General features: G+C 45.9%; 1 protein-coding gene across 1 annotated transcript in view; it reads right to left on the bottom strand.

The window, feature by feature from the left end:
* LOC135510322 (trithorax group protein osa-like) overlaps positions 1 to 25,000 on the bottom strand; it is a 157,986-nt gene that overhangs the window by 48,412 nt on the left and 84,574 nt on the right. Inside the window, exon 2 of the mRNA XM_064931158.1 lies at positions 9,007 to 10,875. Coding sequence (XP_064787230.1) covers positions 9,007 to 10,875 — 1,869 coding nt within the window. The remainder of the gene's footprint in view (positions 1 to 9,006; positions 10,876 to 25,000) is intronic.

Raw genomic sequence — 25,000 nt, 5'->3', positions numbered from 1 at the left:
GGGGAGGGAGAGAGGAGTAGGACAGGGAGGGACAGAGGGGAGGGAGGGAGAGAGGAGTAGGACAGGGAGGGACAGAGGGGAGGGAGGGAGGGAAAGAGGAGGGAGGGAGAGAGGAGTAGGACAGGGAGGGACAGAGGGGAGGGAGGGAGGGAAAGAGGGGAGGGAGAGAGGAGTAGGACAGGGAGGGACAGAGGGGAGGGAGAGAGGAGTAGGACAGGGAGGGACAGAGGGGAGGGAGGGAAAGAGGGTAGGGAGGGAGGAGTAGGACAGGGAGGGACAGAGGGGAGGGAGGGAAAGAGGGGAGGGAGAGAGGAGTAGGACAGGGAGGGACAGAGGGGAGGGAGGGAGGGAAAGAGGGGAGGGAGAGAGGAGTAGGACAGGGAGGGACAGAGGGGGAGGGAGGGAGAGAGGAGTAGGACAGGGAGGGACAGAGGGGAGGGAGGGAGGGAAGAGGGGGAGGAGAGAGGAGTAGGACAGGGAGGGACAGAGGGGAGGGAGGGAAAGAGGGGAGGGAGAGAGGAGTAGGACAGGGAGGGACAGAGGGGAGGGAGGGAGGGAAGAGGGGAGGGAGAGGAGTAGGACAGGGAGGGACAGAGGGAGGGAGGGAAAGAGGGTAGGGAGGGAGAGAGGAGTAGGACAGGGAGGGACAGAGGGAGGGAGGGAAAGAGGGTAGGGAGGGAGGAGTAAGACAGGGAGGGACAGAGGGGAGGGAGGGAAAGAGGGTAGGGAGGGAGGAGTAAGACAGGGAGGGACAGAGGGGAGGGAGGGAGAGAGGAGTAGGACAGGGAGGGACAGAGGGGAGGGAGAGAGGGAAAGAGGGCAGGGAGGGATGGAAAGAGGGGAGAGTGAGAGGAGTAGGACAGGGAGGGACAGAGGGGAGGGAGGGAGGGAAAGAGGGGAGGGAGAGAGGAGTAGGACAGGGAGGGACAGAGGGGAGGGAGGGAGGGAAAGAGGGGAGGGAGAGAGGAGTAGGACAGGGAGGGACAGAGGGGAGGGAGGGAGGGGGAGAGGAGTAGGACAGGGAAGGGACAGAGGGGGAGGGACAGAGGGAAAGAGGGGAGGGACAGAGGGGAGGGACAGAGGGGAGGGAGAGAGGAGTAGGACAGGGAGGGACAGAGGGGAGGGACAGAGTGGAGGGACAGAGGGGAGGGAGGGAGAGAGGAGTAGGACAGGGAGGGACAGAGAGGAGGGACAGAGGGGAGGGAGGGAGAGAGGAGTAGGACAGGGAGGGACAGAGGGGACAGAGGGGAGGGATAGAGGGGAGGGACAGAGGGGAGGGACAGAGGGGAGGGAGGGAGAGAGGAGTAGGACAGGTAGGGACAGAGGGGAGGGACAGAGGGGAGGGACAGAGGGGAGGGAGGGAGAGAGGAGTAGGACAGGGAGGAAAAGAGGGGAGGGACAGAGGAGAGGGAAGGAGAGAGGAGTAGGACAGGGAGGGACAGAGGGGAGGGACAGAGGGGAGGGAGGGAGAGAGGAGTAGGACAGGGAGGGACAGAGGGGAGGGACAGAGGGGAGGGAGAGAGGAGTAGGACAGGGAGGGACAGAGGGGAGGGACAGAGGGGAGGGACAGAGGGGAGGGACAGAGGGGAGGGACAGAGGGGAGGGACAGAGATAGAGGTAAAGGACAAATGAGGGAGAAGTAAATGACAGGTAATAAACATGTTAACCACAACATCAGCACTGAAACACACACTGACCGGAAAGTGTGTGTGTGTGCATGAATCAGGTAGTACGCATTTCATTTTCCTCTGAAAACAACTAGTGGAGATTTGAGGCTGCGTTCACTGCCAAACATCCTCTCTTACTTCAATCTTTCCTTCTCTCCCCCCTCTCTCTGTCTGTCCATCTTCTCCTCTCCTTTTCCCCCTCCCATTGTAAATAAATGCCCAAGGCCCCAAACAGAGAAGCTTCTCTCTCTCTCTCTCTCTCTCTCTCTCTCTCTCTCTCTCTCGCTCTCTCTCTCTCTCTCTCTGAGCTTTGGAGGAAGGATAAACTCTCTCGCCCCCTTCTCTGTCTCTCTCTCTCTCGCCCCCTTCTCTGTCTCTGTCTCTCTCTCTCTCTCGCCCCCTTCTCTGTCTCTGTCTCTCTCTCTCTCTCGCCCCCTTCTCTGTCTCTGTCTCTCTCTCTCTCGCCCCCTTCCCTGTCTCTGTCTCTCTTGCCCCCTTCCCTCTCTCTCTCTCTCTCTCTGTCTCTGTCTCTCTCTCTCTCTGAGCTTTGGAGGAAGGACAAACAGAGAGAGGAGGGGGTGAAGAGTGGAAGAGGAAGAAGGTTGTGGCTAGTTTAGGTCAAGGAGATGTGATAATGACTGCACAGGTGTGTGTACATAACAGTTGGTACGAGTGTGTGTGTATGTATGTTTATAGTGTGTGTGCGTGTGGATCCTGACCACGGTTTTGCTGACTCATGGAAAATAAGTGTGGAAAAAAACAGTGTGGTCTCTACGACAACAACTCACACAAATATACCCTATTTTTGGTGTGTCATCTAACACCACCAAGCACAACACAGTACACCTGTGTTACCACACCCATACACACACACACACCCATACATGTATACGCACACACACACACACACACACACACACACACACACACACACACACACACACACACACACACACACACACACACACACACACACACACACACACACACACACACACACACACACACACACACACACACACACACACTCCTCTGGTGTGTAAATAATTCATGTTGAGGAACAGTCAACAGTATGATCATATAGCAGGCATAAATCAAGAGATTTTTGCCTGTGTGTGTGTGTGTGTGTGTTTGTGTGTGTTGCTCCCTGCTCACAGCGGCACAGCCCCAAGTCAGAAGTCAGAGAAAAGAAGGATAGTCAACTGGAAAAGAGAGAGAGGGATTGTGGGAGAGAAATAGAGGAAGAGACAGTCAGTGCAAGGAACTCCTCTTAGCTTGTGTAGGTGGACAGAGAGAGATAGAGACAGAGAGCGAGAGAGAGAGAGAGAGAGAGAGAGAGAGAGAGAGAGAGAGAGAGAGAGAGAGAGACATAGAGAGACAGAGACAGAGAGCGAGAGAGAGAGAGAGAGTGAGAGAGAGAGAGAGAGAGAGAGAGAGAGAGACATAGAGAGACAGAGACAGAGAGAGAGAGAGAGAGAGAGAGAGAGAGAGAGAGAGAGAGAGAGAGAGAGAGAGAGAGAGAGAGAGAGAGAGAGAGAGAGAGAGAGAGAGAGAGAGAGAGAGAGAAGGAGGTCCTGGGGCTCTGTTCACAAACACAAACAGACCCCACAGAGCCCCAGGACAGCAACAAAATTAGACCCAACCAAATCATGACAAAACAAAAAGAGAATTGACACATTGGAAAGAATTAACAAAAAAAAACAGAGCAAACTAGAATGCTATTTGGCCCGAAACAGAGAGTACACAGTGGCAGAATACCTGACCACTGTGACTGACCCAAAATTTAGTAAATCTTTGACTATGTACAGACTCAGTGAGCATAGCCTTGCTATTGAGAAAGGCCGCCATAGGCAGACATGGCTCTCAAGAGAAGACAGGCTATGTGCTCACTGCCCACAAAATGAGGTGGAAACTGAGCTGCACTTCCTAACCTCCTGCCCAATGTATGACCATATTAGAGAGACATATTTCCCTCAGATTACACAGACCCGCAAAGAATTCGAAAACAAATCCGATTTTGATTAACTCATATATCTACTGGGTGAAATTCCACAGTGTGCCATCACAGCAGCAAGATGTGTTACCTGAGGCCACAAGAAAAGGGCAACCAGTGAAGAACAAACACCATTGTAAACACAACCCATATTTCTGTTTATTGATTTTCCCTTTTGTACTTTAATGACATTCAAAATGTCTTTATTCTTTTCGAACTTCTGTGAGTGTAATGTTTATTGTTCATTTCCGATTGTTTATTTCACTTTTGTTTATTATCTATTTCACTTGCTTTGGCAATGTTAACATATGTTTCCCATGGCAATAAAGTCCTTTGAATTGAAATTGAATTTAAATTGAGAGAAAGAAAAAGTGGGGAAGACAGAGAATTGAGAGAAAGAGAAAATGAGAGAGAGAGATGGAGAAAGAGTTTGTGTGATGTGTGTGTGTGTGTGTGTGTGTGTGTGTGTGTGTGTGTGTGTGTGTGTGTGTGTGTGTGTGTGTGTGTGTGTGTGTGTGTGTGTGTGTGTGTGTGTGGGAGGGAGGGAGGGAGGGAAGCCCCACTTGAGTCAACAAATACGAGAAAGCTGATTTTGCCAGGAAACCCCTGTCTGTGTGAATCTGTGAGAGAGTTACGTGTGTATGTGTGTGTCTGTGGGCGTGTTACGTGTGTGTGTGTCTGTGAGCGTATTTCATGTGCGTTTGTCTGTGAGCGTGTTTTGTGTATGTATATGTCTGTGAGCGTGTTCTGTGTGTGTGTGTGTGCCTGTTTCTTGTGTGTGTGTGTGTCTGTGAGCGTGTTTCGTGTGTGTATGTTTCTCTGTAGGTGAAGGCATTGTTATGGAAGGTTTGGGAAACGCTTCCTTTTAGGTGGTTGTAGAATTTAACAGCTCTTTTCTGGATTTTGATACTTAGTGGGTATCGGCCTAATTCTGCTCTGCATGCATTATTTGGTGTTTTACATTGTACACAGAGGATATTTTTGAAGAATTCTGCATGCAGAGTCACAATTTTGTGTTCGTCCCATTTTGTGAGTTCTTGGTTGGTGAGCGGACCCCAGATCTCACAACCATAAAGGGCAATGGGTTCTATAACTGATTCAAGTATTTTTTGCCAGATCCTGATTGATATGTTGAATTTTATGTTCCATTTGATGGCATAGAAGGCCCTTCTTGCCTTGTCACTCTGATCGTTCACAACTTTGTAGAAGTTACCTGTAGTGATGATGTTTGGAATTTGTATTTGCTGTCCTGGCAAAATTACCTTTTTTGGAACACCATTATTTTTGTCTTACAGAGATTTACTGTCAGGGCCCAGGTCAGACAGAATCTGTGCAGAATATCTAGGTGCTGCTGTAGGCCCTCCTTAGTTGGGGACAGAAGCATCAGATCATCAGCAAACAGTAGACATTTGACTTCAGATTCTAGTAGGGTGAGGCTGGGTGCTGCAGACTGTTCTAGTGCCCGTGCCAATTCGTTGATATGTATGTTGAAGAGGGTGGGGCTTAAGCTGCATCCCTGTCTCACACCACGGCCCTGTGGAAAGAATTGTGTTTTTTTGTCCATTTTAACCGCACACTTGTTGTTTGTGTACATGGATTTGATAAAGTTGTATGTTTTTCCCCCAACACCACGTTCCATCAGTTTGTATAGCAGACCCCTTATTGCCAAATTGAGTCAAAAGCTTTTTTGAAATCAACAAAGCATGAGAAGACTTTGCCTTTGTTTTGGTTTGTTTGGTTGTCAATTAGGGTGTGCAGGGTGAATACATGGTCTGTCGTACGGTTATTTGGTAAAACGACAATTTGACATTTGCTCAGTACATTGTTTTCACTGAGAAAATGAACTAGTCTGCTGTTAATGATAATGCAGAGGATTTTCCCAAGGTTTCTGTTGACGCATACCCCGGTAGTGTATTTTGGGGTCAAAGTTGGGGTGATCAGTCTTTGGTTCCAAATATTGGGTAAGATGCCAGAGCTGAGGATGATGTGTGTGAGTTTAAGTATAGACAATTGGAATTCGCGGTCTGTATATTTTATAATTTCATTTTGGATACCATCAACACCACAGGTCGTTTTGGGTTGGAGGGTTTGTATTTTGTCCTGTAGTTAATTTAATGTAATTAGATAATCCAGTTGGTTCTGGTAATCTTTAATAGTTGATCCCAAGATTTGTATTTGATCATGTATATGTTTTAGCTGTTTGTTCTTTGTTATAGACCCAAAACGATTGGAGAAGTGGTTTAGCCATACATCTCCATTTTGGTTACATAACTCCTCGTGTTGTTGTTTGTTTAGGGGTATCCGATGTTCCCAGAAGTGGTTGGATTCTATGAATTCTTCAATTACATTGAGCTGACTTCTGACGTGCTGTTCCTTCTTTTCCTGTAGTGTATTTCTGTATTGTCTTAGTGATTCACCATAGCGAAGGTGTAGGCTCAGGTATTCTGGGTCTCTATGTTTTTGATTAGATAGGTTTCTCAATTTCTTTCTTAGGTTTTGGCATTCTTCATCAAACCATTTATCATTGTTGTTAATTTTCTCAGGTTGTCTGCTTGACATTATTAGATTTGATAGGGAAGCTGAGAGGTCAAATATGCTTTTTAGGTTTTCTACAGCCAAGTTTACACCTTCACTATTACATTTTGTCCAGGAAATTGTCTAGAATACATTGAATTTGTTGTTGCCTAATAGTTTTTTGGTAGATTTCAACCCTATTTTCCTTCCATCTATAGCATTTCTTAATATTATTCAGTTCCTTTGGCTTTGGTGCCTCATGATTGAGTACTGCTCTGTTCAAGTGGACTGTGATTTTGCTGTGATCTGATAGGGGTGTCAGTGGGCTGACTGTGAACGCTCTGAGAGACTCTGGGTTGAGGTCAGTGATGAAGTAGTCTACAGTACTACTGCAAAAGAGATGAGCTATAGGTGTACCTACCATAGGAGTCCCCTCGAAGCCAACAATTGACTATGTACATACCCAGTGTCCGACTGAGCTGCAGGAGTTGTGACCCGTTTTTGTTGGTTATGTTGTTGTAGTTGTGCCTAGGGGGGCATACGGGGGAGGGAATGCTGTCACCTCCAGGCAGGTGTTTGTCCGCCTGTGTGCTGAGGGTGTCAGGTTCTGGTGTTTAGGTCACCACAGACTAGTACATGTCTCTGGGCCTGGAAATGACTGATTTCCCCCTCCAGGATGGAGAAGCTGTCTTCATTAAAGTATGGGGATTCTATTGGGGGGATATAGGTAACACACATGAGGACATTTTTCTCTGTTGAGATCATTTCCTTGTTAATTTCTAGCCAGATGTTCCTGTTTTAACTAATTTAATAGAGTGAGTAGGTCTGCTCTATACCAAATTAGCATACCCCCTGAGTCTCTCCCCTGTTTCACACCTGGTAGTTTGGTGGATGGGACTACCAGCTCTCTGTAACCTAGAGGGCAGCTAGTGGGTCCGTCTCCTTTATACCAGGTTTCTTTTAGGATGACAATGTCTCTCTCTCTCTCTCTCTCTCTCTCTCTCTCTCTTCTCTCTCTCTCTTCCTCTCCTCCCCCCATATATCTCCTCACCCCATCTTTCTCTCTCTCTTCCTCGCTCTCCTCTCCCTTCCCCCATATTTTTTATCTCTCTCTCTCCCCTGTCCCCATCTCTCTCTCCTCTTCCCCATCTCTCTCTCCCCATTTCTCTCCACCTCTCTCTATCTCTCTCTCTCCTCTCCCCATCTGTGTGTGTGTGTGTGTGTGTGTGTGTGTGTGTGTGTGTGTGTGTGTGTGTGTGTGTGTGTGTGTGTGTGTGTGTGTGTGTGTGTGTGTGTGTGTGTGTGTGTGTGTGTGGGAGGGAAGCCCAACTTGAGTCAACCAGAAAGCTGATTTTGCCAGGAAACCCCGGTCTTGTCTTACTGAGTTCACACCACAGAACAGGGCTTTAGAAAACTGTGCTGTGTGTGTACAATGTTTCTCGAAGGATGACAATATATCTCTCTCTCTCTCTCTCTCTCTCTCTCTCTCTCTCGCTCTCTCTCTCTCCTAGCCCTTTAACCCCTCCCTCTCCATCCATATTTCTGTCTTTAGCAGATAGTAATTAGGGGACTAGCAGTAGTGTGGAATAGAGCTCTTCTATCCATATACATTGAATAGATGACAGTGAACACTGTGATGAAGTTTGCCTGTGTTCCAAATGGAACGCTATTCGCTATATAGTGTACTACTGTATGAGCCCTAGTCAAAAGAAGTGGGGACAGTCAGTATTCTTCCCTAGTTTGGGTGTTCTTCCTCTAGCCTGTTCTGTTCTGTCCTCCACATGATTCACACACTCCCCCCTTCATGTCTCTGTTGCCTTCCCCCCTCAGCTTACTTTTCACACTCCCCCCATCTTCCTGACTTCTCTATCCACACACACACACACACACACACACACACACACACACACACACACACACACACACACACACACACACACACACGCACACACGCACACACGCACACACGCACACACGCACACACTCTTCCCTCCCCTCCATCCCTTTCTTCACTCTTTCTCTATCTTTCTGACTCGTCTTTTCTTCTCTCTCCCCCCCTCTTAGAAACAGCAGGGTGTCCCCCTCTTGGCTCTAAGTAACCCTCCTCTCTCTCCCCCCTACCCCCACCTCTCCTGTCCTCTCTCTCTCCCCCCTCAACACTACTCCCCACCTCATATAACTGCCTTTTCACAGAGCAGAGCTCCACAGTCCCTAACCACCAAATAATACAGCTAGAACAACTGCAGTAGACAGCAGTTCCCTAAACAGACAGCTAAAGGAGTAACCCAACACAACCCAGAAATGACCTCAGCCTGGTCGTCACTAGTTACCACAGCCACAAAGTCATAAATCCCGCCTATTTCTATAATTTCTGTTTTTATACCTAAACTCAATCCTAACCTTAACCACATTGCTAACCTTATGCCTAACCTTAAATTAAGACCAAAAAGCACATTTTTGTTTTCATTCATTTCTACGATATAGCCAATTTGACTTTGTGGCTGTGGTAACAAGTGGAACCCCCTCAGTCTGTGTAAGAACCAGATGAATACTCTGGGATAACAGGAGGAAGCACTGACATGTTTGTGGCACTGTTATTAGTGTAAACCAATACTGTGACCAGTAAGTATTACCAGCCAATCACCTCTTCATATACCAGGAAGTAGAATCAGCCAATCTCTCACCGCTTTACAGTATGGCCCAATGACCCTTACATGCCAGGAAGTATAGTCAGCCTATCACCTCTTACATACTGCAACCAGGAAGCAGAACCAGCCAATCGCCTCTCAATTTACTGCAACCAGGAAGAAGAATCAGCCAATCATGACTTACCTCTCTACAGTGTTGTGGCCCTCCCAAGGCTCCTGCTGTGGCCTGTTGCATCGCTGCCATCTGCTGCATCCTCTGCTGTAGTAAATGGGCGTGGTTCGCTGCTACAGATGCTGCTGTTCCGGCAGCACCCCCATGCTGCATTCCCCGATAACCTGCCATGGGGTTGGGGGGTCCCTGTCCAGGTGGTCCCCCTCCCCCCATCTTCTGCTGCTGTCCTCCATGGTGGTCCGGGTTGGGGTCAAAGTGGCGAAGGGGTTTGGTGTTAGTGAAGGAGTACGGCGGTTCTTGGTGGGGTACACTGCCACCACTGCCTGGTTTGGACATGGACGGGTGTTGTCCTATCTGGGCGTTAGTCTGTAGCTGCTGTGTGTTCGACTGTTGCTGTTGTTGTTGTTGTTGCATTAGTAGCTTGAGGCTGCTGGGTTGACCTGCAGTCATGGCTTTGTAGAGCTGGCTAGACATATTGTTGTTTGGTCCTGACCCGTTCTGGGTGCTGTATGGATGTGGATGTTGGGTCTGGGGTTGGTTCTGGGGTTGAGGTTGAGGCTGGGGTTGAAGCAACGGACTAACATGGGGCTTGTCCGTCCTGTAGGGGGGCGAGGGCCTTGTGGCCCCCGATGTCGGTGCAACTCCGCTGGGCATGTAGTTGGCCTGGGACCCCTGGATGTTGGATGAAGTGTTGGATGTGGTGGTCGTTCCTCCAGGTAGGAGGGTACTCTGTGGGCTGAAGGGGGGTTGGGCGATAGCCGGACTGCCTAGCTTCTCTGGGTGGTAGGGTGGTGAAGGACCAGCGGATGGGAGACTCAGCGATCCCTGGGGGCTCTGGATGCTTCCAGCCGGGCTGAATGGTTGCTGGTGGAGTGGGGAGGAGTTGGGGAGGTTGGGCAGTTTCTGGCCGCCCCAGGGTGAGCCTTGCTGGGATAGAGGAGGGATAGAGGCCTGGGTCTGGTTCTGGGACTGGTTCTGCTGGATAGGGGTGTTAGAAGAAAGGTGTTTGTTGGAGTTGGATGCCATTTGCTGGAGCTGTTGGGCTCGCGATACTTCGTGCCACGTGGAACCGGGTCGAGACGAAAGGGCGGCTGAGAGCATTGGAGAACGAGCTTGATTCTGGGATGAAGAGGAGTGATGAGGAGAGGCCGATAGGGGTGAGGGGACTGGTTTGGAGGGGTGGGGGATGGAGTAGGGAGCTCCAGCCGGACTCGGGCCTACTTGGGGAGACCCGGCCTGGGGAAAGCCTGGGGAACGGGTGAGGTGGCTCTCCAGGTGAGAGGTGGGTCTCTGGGGGGAGCGTTTGGGCGAGTGTGGGTGGATATACCCCGGCCCATGCCCTTGATTCTGATTCTGCTCCTCTTTATTCCCCAGTATCTTGTCAAGATCCAACTCCGTCAACGACGGATCCGGGTTCTTAGTCAGTTCATCCAGAATATCTTGCAGCTCCTGCTCAACCGATGGGGCCGACGAGGAGCTTCCATTGGGGTGAAAATGTCCTCCACCAACACCCGCAGACCCTGGACTCGCCTTAGGGGGCATTGAGTAAGGCGACCCCAGCCCGTGGTTACCGTTCCCCAGCCTGTTACCTTCCAGTGATCCCTGACTTCCAGGACCCCCATGACCTCCAGAACTCTGTCCTCCAGAGTAAGGACTCTGCTGGAAGCTGCTACCCATGGCGAGGGTCACATCCTCCAGGCAGAGTCGCTTGGCGGGCACCCCAGGACCCTGGGTCATGGAGGTACCGTAGGCGGTACCGCTCAGACCAAGACCTGAACCGGGGCCCAGACCTGGGCCGTTACCGGGCCCTTGGCCCTGCCGTAAACCTCCCTGGTAGGCCCCCTCGGTCGCAGTCAGCCTCCTCTTCAGTGATCCAGACAGCTGGAGGGAAAAGAGAGAAGGTGAGTAACACATAGAATTACCAAACAGAATGACAACGAGCACCATCAGACACCACCAAACAGAATGACTACCAGCACCATCAGACACCACCAAACAGAATGACTACCAGCACCATCAGACACCACCAAACAGAATGACAACGAGCACCATCAGACACCACCAAACAGAATGACAACGAGCACCATCAGACACCACCAAACAGAATGACAACGAGCACCATCAGACACCACCAAACAGAATGACAACGAGCACCATCAGACACCACCAAACAGAATGACTACCAGCACCATCAGACACCACCAAACAGAATGACTACCAGCACCATCAGACACCACCAAACAGAATGACTACCAGCACCATCAGACACCACCAAACAGAATGACTACCAGCACCATCAGACACCACCAAACAGAATGACAACGAGCACCATCAGACACCACCAAACAGAATGATTACCAGCACTCTCAGACACCACCAAACAGAATGACTACCAGCACCATCAGACACCACCAAACAGAATGATTACCAGCACTCTCAGACACCACCAAATAGAATGATTACCATCACCATCAGACATCACCAAACAAATAACTGTTACAAGAGAGTACCAGCACAGTGAGACACTAGATGACAAACACATTCTATAAACTCATGTAGTCTATAGAAGATCAAAGGGATAAAATTAATAATTTCTATTGACAACATTGTAGCTTTCTATAGTCAACATTGTAGCTTTCTGTTGTCGATAAAACCTTCTATAGTCAACATTGTAGCTTTCTGTTGTCAATAAAGCTTTTGCAGTTTTTTAATTTTAAATTTTACCCCCTTTTCTCCGCAATTTTGTGGTATCCAATTGTTAGCAATTACTATCTTGTGTCATCGCTACAACTCCCGTTCGGCTTGGGAGAGACGAAGGTCGAAAGCCATGGGTCCTCCGATAAACAACCCAACCAAGCCGCACTGCTTCTTAACACAGCGCGCCTCCAACCCGGAAGCCAGCCGCACCAATGTGTCGGAGGAAACACCGTGCACTTGGCTACCTTGGTTAGCGCGCACTGCGCCCAGCCCGCCACAGGAGTCGCTTATGGGCGATGAGACAAGGACATCCCTACCGGCCAAACCCTCCTTAACCCGGACGACGCTAGGCCTGTGTGTCGCCCCATGGATCTCCCGGTCGCGGCCGGCTGCAAAAGAGCCTGGGCGCGAAGGTAAAACTTTCTATTGTCAACATTGTAGCTTTCTATTGTCAACATTGTAGCTTTCTATTGTCAACATTGTAGCTTTCTATTGTCGACATTGTAGCTTTCTATTGTCAACATTGTAGCTTTCTATTGTCAACATTGTAGCTTTCTATAGTCAACATTGTAGCTTTCTATTGTCAACATTGTAGCTTTCTATAGTCAACAATGTAGCTTTCTATTGTCAACATGGTAGCTTTCTATAGTCAACATAGTAGCTTTCTATTGTCAACATTGTAGCTTTCTATTGTCAACATTGTAGCTTTCTATTGTCAACATTGTAGCTTTCTATTGTCAACATTGTAGCTTTCTATTGTCAACATTGTAGCATTCTATTGTCAACATTGTAGCTTTCTATTGTCAACATTGTAGCTTTCTATTGTCAACATAGTCGCTTTCTATTGTCAACATAGTAGCTTTCTATTGTCAACATTGTAGCTTTCTATAGTCAACAATGTTGCTTTCTATAGTCAACAATGTAGCTTTCTATAGTCAACATTGTAGCTTTCTATTGTCGATAAAATGTTCTAATATCAACATTGCAGCTTTCTATGGTCAACATTGTAGCTTTCTATTGTCAACATTGTAGCTTTCTATAGTCAACAAGGTAGTTTTCTATAGTCAACATAGTAGCTTTCTATAGTCAACATTGTAGCTTTTTATTGTCAATAAAACTTTCTAATATCAACATTGTAGCTTTCTATTGTCAACATTGTAGCTTTCTATTGTCAACATTGTAGCTTTCTATTGTCAACATTGTTGCTTGCTATTGTCAAGATTGTAGCTTTCTATTTTCGATAAAACTTTCTAATATCAACATTGTAGCTTTCTATAGTCAACATTGTAGCTTTCTATTTTCGATAAAACTTTCTATTGTCAACATTGTAGCTTTTTATTGTCAACATTGTAGCTTTCTATTGTCAACATTGTAGCTTTCTATTGTCAACATTCTAGCTTTCTATTGTCAACATTCTAGCTTTCTATTGTCAACATTGTAGCTTCTATTTTTGATAAAACTTTCTATTGTCAACATTGTAGCTTTCTATAGTCAACATTGTAGCTTTCTATAGTCAACATTGTAGCTTTCTATTGTCAACCTTGTAGCTTTCTATAGTCAACATTGTAGCTTTCTATTTTTGATAAAACGTTCTATTGTCGACATTGTAGCTTTCTATCTTTGATAAAACGTTCTATAGTCAACATTGTAGCTTTCTATTTTTGATAAATCTTTCTATAGTCAACATTGTAGCTTTCTATTGTCAACATTGTAGCTTTCTATAGTCAACATTGAGGCTTTTTATTTTAGATAAAACTTTCTATTGTCAACATTGTAGCTTTCTATTGTCAATAAAGCTTTCTATTGTCGATAAAACGTTCTATCGTCAACATTGTAGCTTCATATTTTGTCGATAAAACGTTCTATCGTCAACATTGTAGCTTCATATTTTGTCGATAAAACGTTCTATTGTCAACATTGTAGCTTCATATTTTGTCGATAAAACTTTCTAATATCAACATTGTAGCTTTCTGTTGTCGATAAAGCTTTCTATTGTCAACATTGTAGCTTTCTATTGTCGATATTGTAGCTTTCTATTGTCAATGAAGCGTTCTATTGTCAACATTGTAGCTTTCTGTTGTCGATAAAGCTTTCTATTGTCGAGAAAATGTTCTATTGTCAACATTGTAGCTTCATATTTTGTCGATAAAGCTTTCTATTGTCAACATTGTACCTTTCTATAGTCTCAACATATGATACAGTCTATCATGGTCTTCCCACTCGGTGTCTGGCAGGTCTATAGGGATCTCAGGGCTCTGGTATATAGCTAACCCACCAGTCACCACTGCGCGCACACACACACACACACACACACACACACACACACACACACACACACACACACACACACACACACACACACACACACACACACACACACACACACACACACACACACACACACACACACACACACACACACACACACACACACACAAACACACACTGCTGTCTTATTAGTGTTTCTGTTCTTTCATCCCTGCAGCTGCATCCACACTGGTGCCAGAAGTGGGATCCGTAGGCTCTTTTGTGTGTGTGTGTGTGTGTGTGTGTGCCAGGAGTGGGATAAGAAGGATCACTGACTGAGAACACTGTTTCTATTACCACTGACGGGTCAATGTCACTCCCCCCCCCTCACCCCAAGAGCCCCAGGAGCAACCCGAGAAGGATTAAGACACCCCCCCATCCCCAAATTCTCTGGAACCCCCTGTAAACTTCAAACTCTAAAGCCCCTCATTGGGATTCTATGCTATTCAAAGAGAGATGCAGAGGTAGAGGATGCTTCCATCTAATTCCATAGTTAGATAACAGTCTTTTAGTTGTGGTGGCTGGAACTTTGAAGTAAGATGCTTTGTTTTCATGACATGGGTTCTTGAATGTAGTCTAAAAGGGCGTGTCAGAAGGGATCCAAGTGGTCTGGAGCATTCTAAGAGCATTGCATTCTTCTGATGTTTGCAGTGATCATCAACATTCCTAAAGAACTCTTCAGCCAAAAGACTAATGAAGGTTGAATCACTGGACGATGCCAAAGAAGAGAAATGGAGAGACAGAGATAGAAATATAGAGAGACAGGGTGAGAGAGGGCATTTCTCCTTTGACAAAATAAATCCATCGACCTGACAGATGTGGCATATCAAGAAGCATGACCTTTACATGATCATTATATATATCCAACTATGTGTATGTGTATATAGCTTTATATACATATATATATATACACACTACCATTCAAAAGTTTGGGGTCACTTAGACATTTTATGTCCAAAGAAAGAGGAGTGGGAGGCCTCGGTGCACAACTGAGCAGGAGGACAATTACATTAGTGTCTAGTTTGAGAAACAGACGCCTCACAAGTCCTCAACTGGCAGCTTCATTAAATAGTACCCTCAAAACACCAGTCTCAACGTCAACAGTGAAGAGGCGACTCCGGGATGCTGGCCTTCTAGGCAGAGTTGCAAAGAAAAGCCATATCTCAGACTGGCCAATAAAAATAAAATATTAAGATGGAGAAAAGAACACAGACACTGGACAGAGGAACTCTGCCAACATCCCGGAGTCACCTCTTCACTGTTGACGTTGAGGCTGGTGTTTTGCGGGGACATTTAATGAAGCTACCAGTTGAGGACTTGTGAGGTGTCTGTTTCTAAAACTAGATACTCTAATGTACTTGTCCTCTTGCTCAGTTGTGCTCCGGGGCCTCCCACTCCTCTTTCTATTCTGGTTAGAGTCAGTTTGCTCTGTTCTGTGAAGAGAGTAGTACACAGCGTTGTACGAGATCTTCAGTTTCTTGGCAATTTCTCGCATGGAATAGCCTTCATTTCCCAGAACAAGAACAGACTGACGAGTTTCAGAAGAAAGTACTTTGTTTCTGGCCATTTTGAGCCAGAAATTCACAAATTCTGATGCTCCAGATACTCAAATAGTCTAAAGAAGGTCAGTTTTATTGTTTCTTAATCAGAACTCCAGGTTTCAGCTGTGCTAACATAATTACAAAAGGGTTTTCTAATGATCAATTAGCCTTTTAAAATGATAAACTTGGATTAGCTAACACAACGTGCCATTAGAACACAGGAGTGATGGTAGCTGATAATGGGCCTCTGTAAACCTATGTGGATATTCCATTAAAAATCCATCATCATCATTTCCAGCAGCAATAGTCATTTACAACATTAACTATGTCTACATTATTTACACTATTCAATTCGATGTTATTTTAATGGACAATGTGCTTTTCTTTCAAAAACAAGGACATTTCTAAGTGACCCCAAACTTTGGAACAGTATGTGGACAAAGTGAAGGGGGGGTGATTTTCCACAGGAACGTATTCAGACCCCGTGACTTTTTCCACGTTTCGTTACGTTACAGCCTCGTTCTAAAATGGATTCAATAGATATTTTCCCCTGATCAATCCACTCACAACAGGTTTTTACAAAATTCTGCAAATGTATAAAAAAAACAACTGAAATATCACATTGTATTCAGACACTTTACTTTGTAGAAGCACCTTTGGCCGTGATTACAGACTCAATTCTTCTTGGGTATTACGCTACAAAGCTCTGTCTGGGCCACTCAAGGACATTCAGAGACTTGTCCCAAAGCCACTCCTGCGTTGTCTTTGGCTGTGTACTTAGGGCTGTTGTCCTGTTGGAAGGTGAACCTTCGCCCCAGTCTGAGGTCCTGAGCAGGTTTTCATCAATGATCTCTCTGTACTCTCCTCCGTTCATCGTTCCCGCTGAAAAACATCCCCAAAGTATGATGCTGCCACCACCAGGTGATGAGCGGTGCCTGGTTTCCTCCAGACGTGACGCTTGGCATTCAGGCCAAAGAGTTCAATCTTGTTTCTCATGGTCTTAAGAGTCCTTTTAACTCCAAGCGGCTGTCATGTGCCTTTTACTGAAGAGTGGCTTCCGTCTGGTCACTCTACCATAAAGGCCTGATTGGTGGAGTGCTGCAGAGATGGTTGTCCTTCTGGAAGGTTCTCCCATCTCCACAGAGGAGCTCTGGTCCTCTGTCAGAGTGACCATCTGGTTCTTGGATCTTCTTCCATTTAAGAATGATGGAGGTCACTGTGTTCTTGGGGACCTTCAATGCTGCAGAAATGTTTTGGTACCCTTCTCCAGATCTATGCCTCGACACAATCCTGTCTCGGAGCTCTACGGGCAATTCCTTCGACCTCATGGCTTGGTTTTTTCTCTGAAATGCACTGTCAACTGTGCAACCTTATATAGACAGGTGTGTGCCTTTCCAAATCATGTCCAATCAGTTTAATTTACCACAGGTGAACTCCAATCAAGTTGTAGAAACATCTCAAGGATGATCAATGGAAACAGGATGCACCTGAGCTCAACTTCCAGTCTCATAGCAAAGGGTCCGAATATGAAATGTAAATTAGGTATTTCTGATTTACATTTTTTATAAATGTGGAAAAATGTCTAAAAACCTGTTTTCGCTTTGTCATTATGGGGTATTGTGATGTCATTATGGGGTACTGTGTGTATATTGATGAGCATTTTTTATTTATTTAATCCATTTTAGAATAAGGCTGTAACATAACAAAATGTGGAAAAAGTGAAGGGGTCACACACGCACACGCGCACACACACACACACACTGAGTGTACAAAACATTAGGAACACCATCACATATATGTCTTTATTATGTGTGGGAACACTTTGGAACAGATTAAAATCAATTGGAGCTGATTTGCTGGTGTTTTTACTGTCTTTTATGGACAGCAATAAAACATTTAAATAAAAAGTTCTGTTCAGAAAAGTTGAGGGGCCAAATAAAAAATCTTGCAGGCCAAATTTGGCCCGCTGGGTCTTTGGAGGAGGGCCTAAGAACCACCCCGATGTGACACCCACTCTGTCACCATGTTAAGGTCTATTGGGCATGTATCACCCACAATACTGCTGGCTGGTTCACAACCACCATGACCAATCAGCAATTAATCAAAGTTATTTATAAAGCCCTTTATATATCAGCAGTTGTCTCAAAGTGCTGTACAGAAACCCAGTCTAAAACCCCAGACAACAAGCAATGCAGATGTAGAAGCATGGTGGCTAGGAACAACTCTATAGAAATCAGGAACCTAGGAAGAAACCTAGAGAGGAACCAGCCTCTGAGGTGTGGCCAGTCCTCTTCTGGCTGTGCTGGGTGGAGATTATAAGAGTACATGGTCATTAAGGCCAGATGTTCAAGATGTTCAAACGGTCATAGATGACCAGCAGGGACAAATAATAATCACAATGGTTGTAGAGGGTGCAACAGGTCAGCACCTCAGGAGTAAATGTCAGTTGGCTTTTCATAGCCGAGGATTCAGAGGTCGAGACAGTAGATACAACAATACAATGTATGCAATAATACAGTACTTTATGTATAAACTAATTAACCCATTTCATCCAAAACACACATTTATATTTGCCTCTCTCTCTCCATCTCTCTCTCTCTGGGGAACTCACTCTTGGGGGGAAGATGATGGAGGAGAGGAGAGATGGAGAGAGAGAGAGAGAGATGGAGAGATGGAAGAGAGAAGATGGAGAGCGTGGGGAAAAAAGGAGGGGACTTTTCTAATTCAGTAGCAATCAAGTTTGTACCATTATGACTGGCATCTGTCAACACAGAGAGAGAAAGAGAGACAAGGAAATAGACAGAAAGAAAGAGACATGAGCGAGGAAAGAGTGACGGAAAACGATAAAGAGAGATGGAGAGAGATAAAAAGAGATAAATAAAGAGAGAGGGAGAGAGAGAGAGGGATAGATAGATAGAGAGAGAGAGACAGCTCTGACATAAACAACTCTGTCGCCAAGGCTACATCAGCATGTGTGTTTGTGCCCTCAAATCCCCACTGCCGCCTGTTCGCTCCACAGGGAGTTACGGAGTTACATTGTCACCCGCTACACTGCCTGTCATCCTCTATGTCAACACCACACGTATACGCCTTATCGTCATGCCAACAATGTGTTATCGCCACGCCAACAACACCCTATCTCGTTATTTGATGATTATGACGTTTGGAGACCACCAGTTTGATGATATCATCAATTACATCATAGGTGTTGATGTCACAAAGTGATGACAACGATAAAAGGAATTCCACAGAGATGAGCCAGCTGGTCACTGGTCACACAGAAAACACTTCCTCTGATGACTTAGTCACTCTTTAGTAGACATGAAGAATAGCTACAGAACACAGGAGCTGGACTGGACCAAGATATAGGGAAGATATCAAGTATCTAGGTTTTCCCCATGGAAAGACCAGGGGTTGAGTTTGGCTCTCTCTGGTTCTCCCCATGGAAAGACCAGGGGTTGAGTTTGGCTCTCTCTGGGTTAACCCATGGAAATACCTGGGGTTGAGTTTGGCTCTCTCTGGGTTAACCCATGGAAATACCTGGGGTTGAGTTTGGCTCTCTCTGGGTTAAACCATGGAAATACCTGGGGTTGAGTTTGGCTCTCTCTGGGTTAAACCATGGAAATACCTGGGGTTGAGTTTGGCTCTCTCTGGGTTAAACCATGGAAATACCTGGGGTTGAGTTTGGCTCTCTCTGGGTTAAACCATGGAAATACCTGGGGTTGAGTTTGGCTCTCTCTGGGTTAAACCATGGAAATACCTGGGGTTGAGTTTGGCTCTCTCTGGGTTAAACCATGGAAATACCTGGGGTTGAGTTTGGCTCTCTCTGGGTTAAACCATGGAAATACCTGGGGTTGAGTTTGGCTCTCTCTGGGTTAACCCATGGAAATACCTGGGGTTGAGTTTGGCTCTCTCTGGGTTAACCCATGGAAATACCTGGGGTTCAAATCGGCTGAGACAGTGTTAATATTGGACATCCTACTGATGTCATATATACAGTATAGCTGCATTTTAGGCCAGGCAGGACTGATATTGGGGGTCTGGCTAAGCTTCCAGAGCTTATTCTAGAGCTGTTTAGGTTAAGAGAGATTAGTGGAGTGTTTCCTCTGAGTGTCTAGTGATCAGTAAACCAGACCAGGATCCTGATCAGATTCTGGGTCAGTCTATAGGGGATCTGCAGTAATCCTTTGGGGAGGATCCCTCTCTGTAGCTGTAGAACAATGTATTAGCACATCCAGATCCCTCTCTAGTTAGCAGTAGTACATCTGTGTGTCCTCAAATCCCCACTACCGCCTGTTCGCTCCACCGGGAGTTATGGCGTTACATTGTCGCTCTGCACCCGCTACACTGCCTGTCATCCTCTTATGTCAACATCACAGTATACGCCTTATCGTCATGCCAACAACCATGCCAACAACGCCTCAACGCCCTAACTCGCTCTTCGCTGAAAACACGCTTGGAGAACCCCCAGTTTGATGATGTCATTGATTACATCATAGGTGATGTCAAAAAGTGATGACAACGAGAAAATTCCACAGAGACGAGTCAGCTGGTCAGAAAACACTTCCTCTAATAACGTCGGACTGCAGAACAGGGAAGTGACACTTAGTCACTCTTTAGTAGACATGACGAATAGCTATAGAATACAGGAGCTGGACTGGACCAAGTGATTGGAGGCAAGATATCAAGTATCTGGGTTCTCCCATGGAAAGACCTGGGTTTGAGTTTGGCTGTCTCTGGGTTCTCCCATGGAAAGACCTGGGTTTGAGTTAGGCTGTCTCTGGGTTCTCCCCATGGAAAGACCTGGGTTTGAGTTAGGCTGTCTCTGGGTTCTCCCCATGGAAAGACCTGGGTTTGAGTTAGGCTGTCTCTGGGTTCTCCCCATGGAAAGACCTGGGTTTGAGTTAGACTGTCTCTGGGTTCTCCCCATGGAAAGACCTGGGTTTGAGTTAGGCTGTCTCTGGGTTCTCCCCATGGAAAGACCTGGGTTTGAGTTAGGCTGTCTCTGGGTTCTCCCCATGGAAAGACCTGGGTTTGAGTTAGGCTGTCTCTGGGTTCTCCCCATGGAAAGACCTGGGTTTGAGTTAGGCTGTCTCTGGGTTCTCCCATGGAAAGACCTGGGTTTGAGTTAGGCTGTCTCTGGGTTCTCCCATGGAAAGACCTGGGTTTGAGTTAGGCTGTCTCTGGGACCTAGATCCTGATCGGATCCTGGGTCAGTCTATAGGGGATCTGCAGTACTCCTTTGGGGAGGATCCCTCTCTGTAGCAGGAGAACAGAATAATGAGTCAGTCTTAAGGCAGTTGAGACATAGAACAGATCCGGATGGAGCCCTGTCTGTCTGCACAAAATGTATCCTGACAGGTGGGCCTGTCTCAGGTCTCAGACAGGATAAAGTGGATTAGACAATTCTCCCACAGGGACCTCCTGGTGTCAAGGGATGGGCAGACCCATTTTGAGGAGAAGGGGGAAACTTACCCCTCCTGTACCGCCCTACCCTACACACAAACCCCACATATACCCCCTCCCTCCCTCCCATCCCAAGGGCCCCCCTGGTGCTTCTAACCTCTCCCGAGCCTCTCTAAAATATAATCCCAGTAAATATTTGCATATCGTCTGAACATGTCATTTACTACCGATTACCTACCAATTTACTACCAACTACCAATATGTTAGCATTTTACGACTGCCTTAATGTTTCTCCAATACCTTCAAACAATTGTGATGACGTCTTAATTAATTTACGATATCAACAGACAATCTCATTGAACAGCGTACTGCTACGACATCAACTCTTGATCCCACACAGCATGCTGGTGGTCACATCTTAGCGTAGGTATGCTGATTTTAATGTCGCACCATAGCTGTAATGATCCTCGTCGTCATCCCATTAGAAAACAAATAAAGTTGATGAGGTTTTGAATGAAGTGTCTGGGGAAGGGGAGGTTTGATGGAGTCACGGGCTAAATAGCCTTCCTATTAAAATGCAATCAGGGCCAGTAATCATAAAACAACTCAGAGCAGGAGTGCTGATCTGGGATCAGGTCTCACCCTGTATCCATATAATCGTATTCATTGTGATCTAAAAGGGGCAAAACTGATCCTATATCAGAAACTTTACTCAGACGCTATACGGGTATTGAGCCCAGCTATGTTGGAGTGATCAAGCAGAGAGGAAAAGTACGAAGGCGTTTTCATTCACGACACCAGTTGTTCCTGGGAGGCTGTTCACATCATCATAACCCCCTCCATTCATCTACAGTCTACAGACTGTTCACGTCATAAACCCCCCCCCCATTAATCTACTGTCTACAGACTGTTCACATCATAACCCCTCCATTCATCTGCAGTCTACAGGCTGTTCACGTCATCATAACCCCCTCCATTCATCTACAGTCTACAGGCTGTTCACGTCATAATAACCCCCTCCATTCATCTACAGTCTACAGACTGTTCACGTCATAAACCCCCCCCCCCCATTCATCTACAGTCTACAGACTGTTCACATCATAATAACCCCTCCATTCATCTACAGTCTACAGGCTGTTCACATCATAATAACCCCCTCCATTCATCTACAGTCTACAGGCTGTTCACATCATAATAACCCCTCCATTCATCTACAGTCTACAGGCTGTTCACATCATCATAACCCCCTCCATTCATCTACAGTCTACAGGCTGTTCACGTCATAATAACCCCCTCCATTCATCTACAGTCTACAGGCTGTTCACGTCATAAACCCCCCCATTCATCTACAGTCTACAGACTGTTCACATCATAATAACCCCCTCCATTCATCTACAGTCTACAGGCTGTTCACATCATTATAACCCCCTCCATTCATCTACAGTCTACAGGCTGTTCACATCATTATATCCCCCTCCATTCATCTACAGTCTACAGGCTGTTCACATCATCATAACCCCCTCCATTCATCTACAGTCTACAGGCTGTTCACATCATTATATCCCCCTCCATTCATCTACAGTCTACAGGCTGTTCACATCATCATAACCCCCTCCATTCATCTACAGTCTACAGGCTGTTCACATCAACATAACCCCCTCCATTCATCTACAGTCTACAGGCTGTTCACATCATTATATCCCCCTCCATTCATCTACAGTCTACAGGCTGTTCACATCATCATAACCCCCTCCATTCATCTACAGTCTACAGGCTGTTCACATCATAATAACCCCCTCCATTCATCTCAGTCTACTGGCTGTTCACATCAACATAACCCCCTCCATTCATCTACAGTCTACAGGCTGTTCACATCATTATAACCCCCTCCATTCATCTACAGTCTACAGGCTGTTCACGTCATATCCCCCTCCATTCATCTCAGTCTACAGGCTGTTCACATAATAACCCCTCCATTCATCTACAGTCTACAGACTGTTCACATCATAATAACCCCCTCCATTCATCTACAGTCTACAGGCTGTTCACATCATTATAACCCCCTCCATTCATCTACAGTCTACAGGCTGTTCACATCATTATAACCCCCTCCATTCATCTACAGTCTACAGGCTGTTCACATCATTATATCCCCCTCCATTCATCTACAGTCTACAGGCTGTTCACATCTTTATAACCCCCTCCATTCATCTACAGTCTACAGGCTGTTCACATCATAATAACCCCCTCCATTCATCTACAGTCTACAGGCTGTTCACATCATTATAACCCCTCCATTCATCTACAGTCTACAGACTGTTCACATCATAATAACCCCTCCATTCATCTACAGTCTACAGGCTGTTCACATCATTATATCCCCCTCCATTCATCTACAGTCTACAGGCTGTTCACATCATTATAACCCCCTCCATTCATCTACAGTCTACAGGCTGTTCACATCATTATAACCCCCTCCATTCATCTACAGTCTACTGGCTGTTCACATCATTATAAGTCTACATGCTGTTCACATAATAACCCCCTCCATTCATATACAGTCTACAGGCTGTGAAGTTGAAGTTAGAGCAGGGCTATTGTGACATATTCTATGTAGAGAGGGGGTCAGCGTGTGCTCGTGTATGTATGCGCACGTGTGTGTGTGTGTGTGTGTGTGTGTGTGTGTGTGTGTGTGTGTGTGTGTGTGTGTGTACGCAACACAGTCAGTACTACATAGTCACTTTAAAGAGATGACCTTGTTTCCATCAGGCTAACTTTGCCTCTTTACTTCCCCCTCTCTCAGCATGTCAGAGGCTGTTCTCTATTCTATCTGGGGCACACAGCAATAAAGAATAAACTCCAGTTGAATAGAAAACACACAGAGTACATCACCGGCCCTATCTCCTATTGACCTTTTGCTAATGCTACTTCTCTGTTTTCTCTCTCCGTATGTGAGTGTGAGTGTGTGTGTGAGAGACACAGTGCGGTATCTATTTCACTTGTATTTCTATGTTCTCTTTCCCTCAAATCTGTTTACTCTAGAAATCTTAGCTACACGGCATTGTGTGTGTGTGTGTGTGTGTGTGTGTGTGTGTGTGTGTGTGTGTGTGTGTGTGTGTGTGTGTGTGTGTGTGTGTGTGTGTGTGTGTGTGTGTGTGTGTGTGTGTGTGAGGTTTGATTACAGTAAATTATGATAGATCACAAGTAGATGCAGTGGAGGTTTCATATCCACCCACATCCACCTGAGGTTGAATCTTTTCTTCTCGCTGCTCAACGAATGTCTATGAACTTCCAGAAAGACGGTGAGAGAGTACTAGCCTGAACTAGTCAATGGAAGAACACATATAACTACAGTAGCGTACCCTAGCTAGCCTAGCCTAGATTCATGAATTAGTCAATGGAAGAAAACATATAACTTCAGTAGCGTACCCTAGCTAGACTAGCCTAGCTTCATGAATTAGTCAATGGAAGAAAACATATAATTACAGTAGCGTAGCCTAGCTAGCCTAGCTTCATGAAATAGTCAATTTAAGAAAACATATAACTTCAGTAGCGTACCCTAGCTAGCCTAGCCTAGCTTCATGAATTAGTCAATGGAAGAAAACATACAACTACAGTATCGTACCCTAGCTAGCCTAGCTTAATGAAATAGTCAATGGAAGAAAACATATAATTACAGTAGCGTAGCCTAGTAGCCTAGCCTAGCTTCATGAAATAGTCAATTTAAGAAAACATATAACTACAGTAGCGTACCCTAGATAGCCTAGCCGAGGTTCATGAAATAGTCAATGGTTGAACACATATAACTACAGTAGCATACCCTAGCCAGCCTAGCTTCATGATTTAGTCAATGGAGTTTACATGTTTTTATTTAACCTTTATTTAACTAGGCAAGTCAGTTAAGAACAAATTCTTATTTTCAATGACAGCCTAGGAACAGTTGGTTAACTGCCTGTTCAGGGGCAGAACAACAGATTTGTACCTTGTCAGCTCGGGGATTTGAACTTGCAACCTTTACGGTTACGAGTTCAACACTATAACAACTAGGCTACAAT

The sequence above is a fragment of the Oncorhynchus masou genome, chromosome 23 (assembly GCF_036934945.1).
Source record: "Oncorhynchus masou masou isolate Uvic2021 chromosome 23, UVic_Omas_1.1, whole genome shotgun sequence".
In the NCBI taxonomy this organism is placed as follows: Eukaryota; Metazoa; Chordata; class Actinopteri; order Salmoniformes; family Salmonidae; genus Oncorhynchus; species Oncorhynchus masou.
This window is presented reverse-complemented; position numbering and strand designations above follow the sequence as displayed.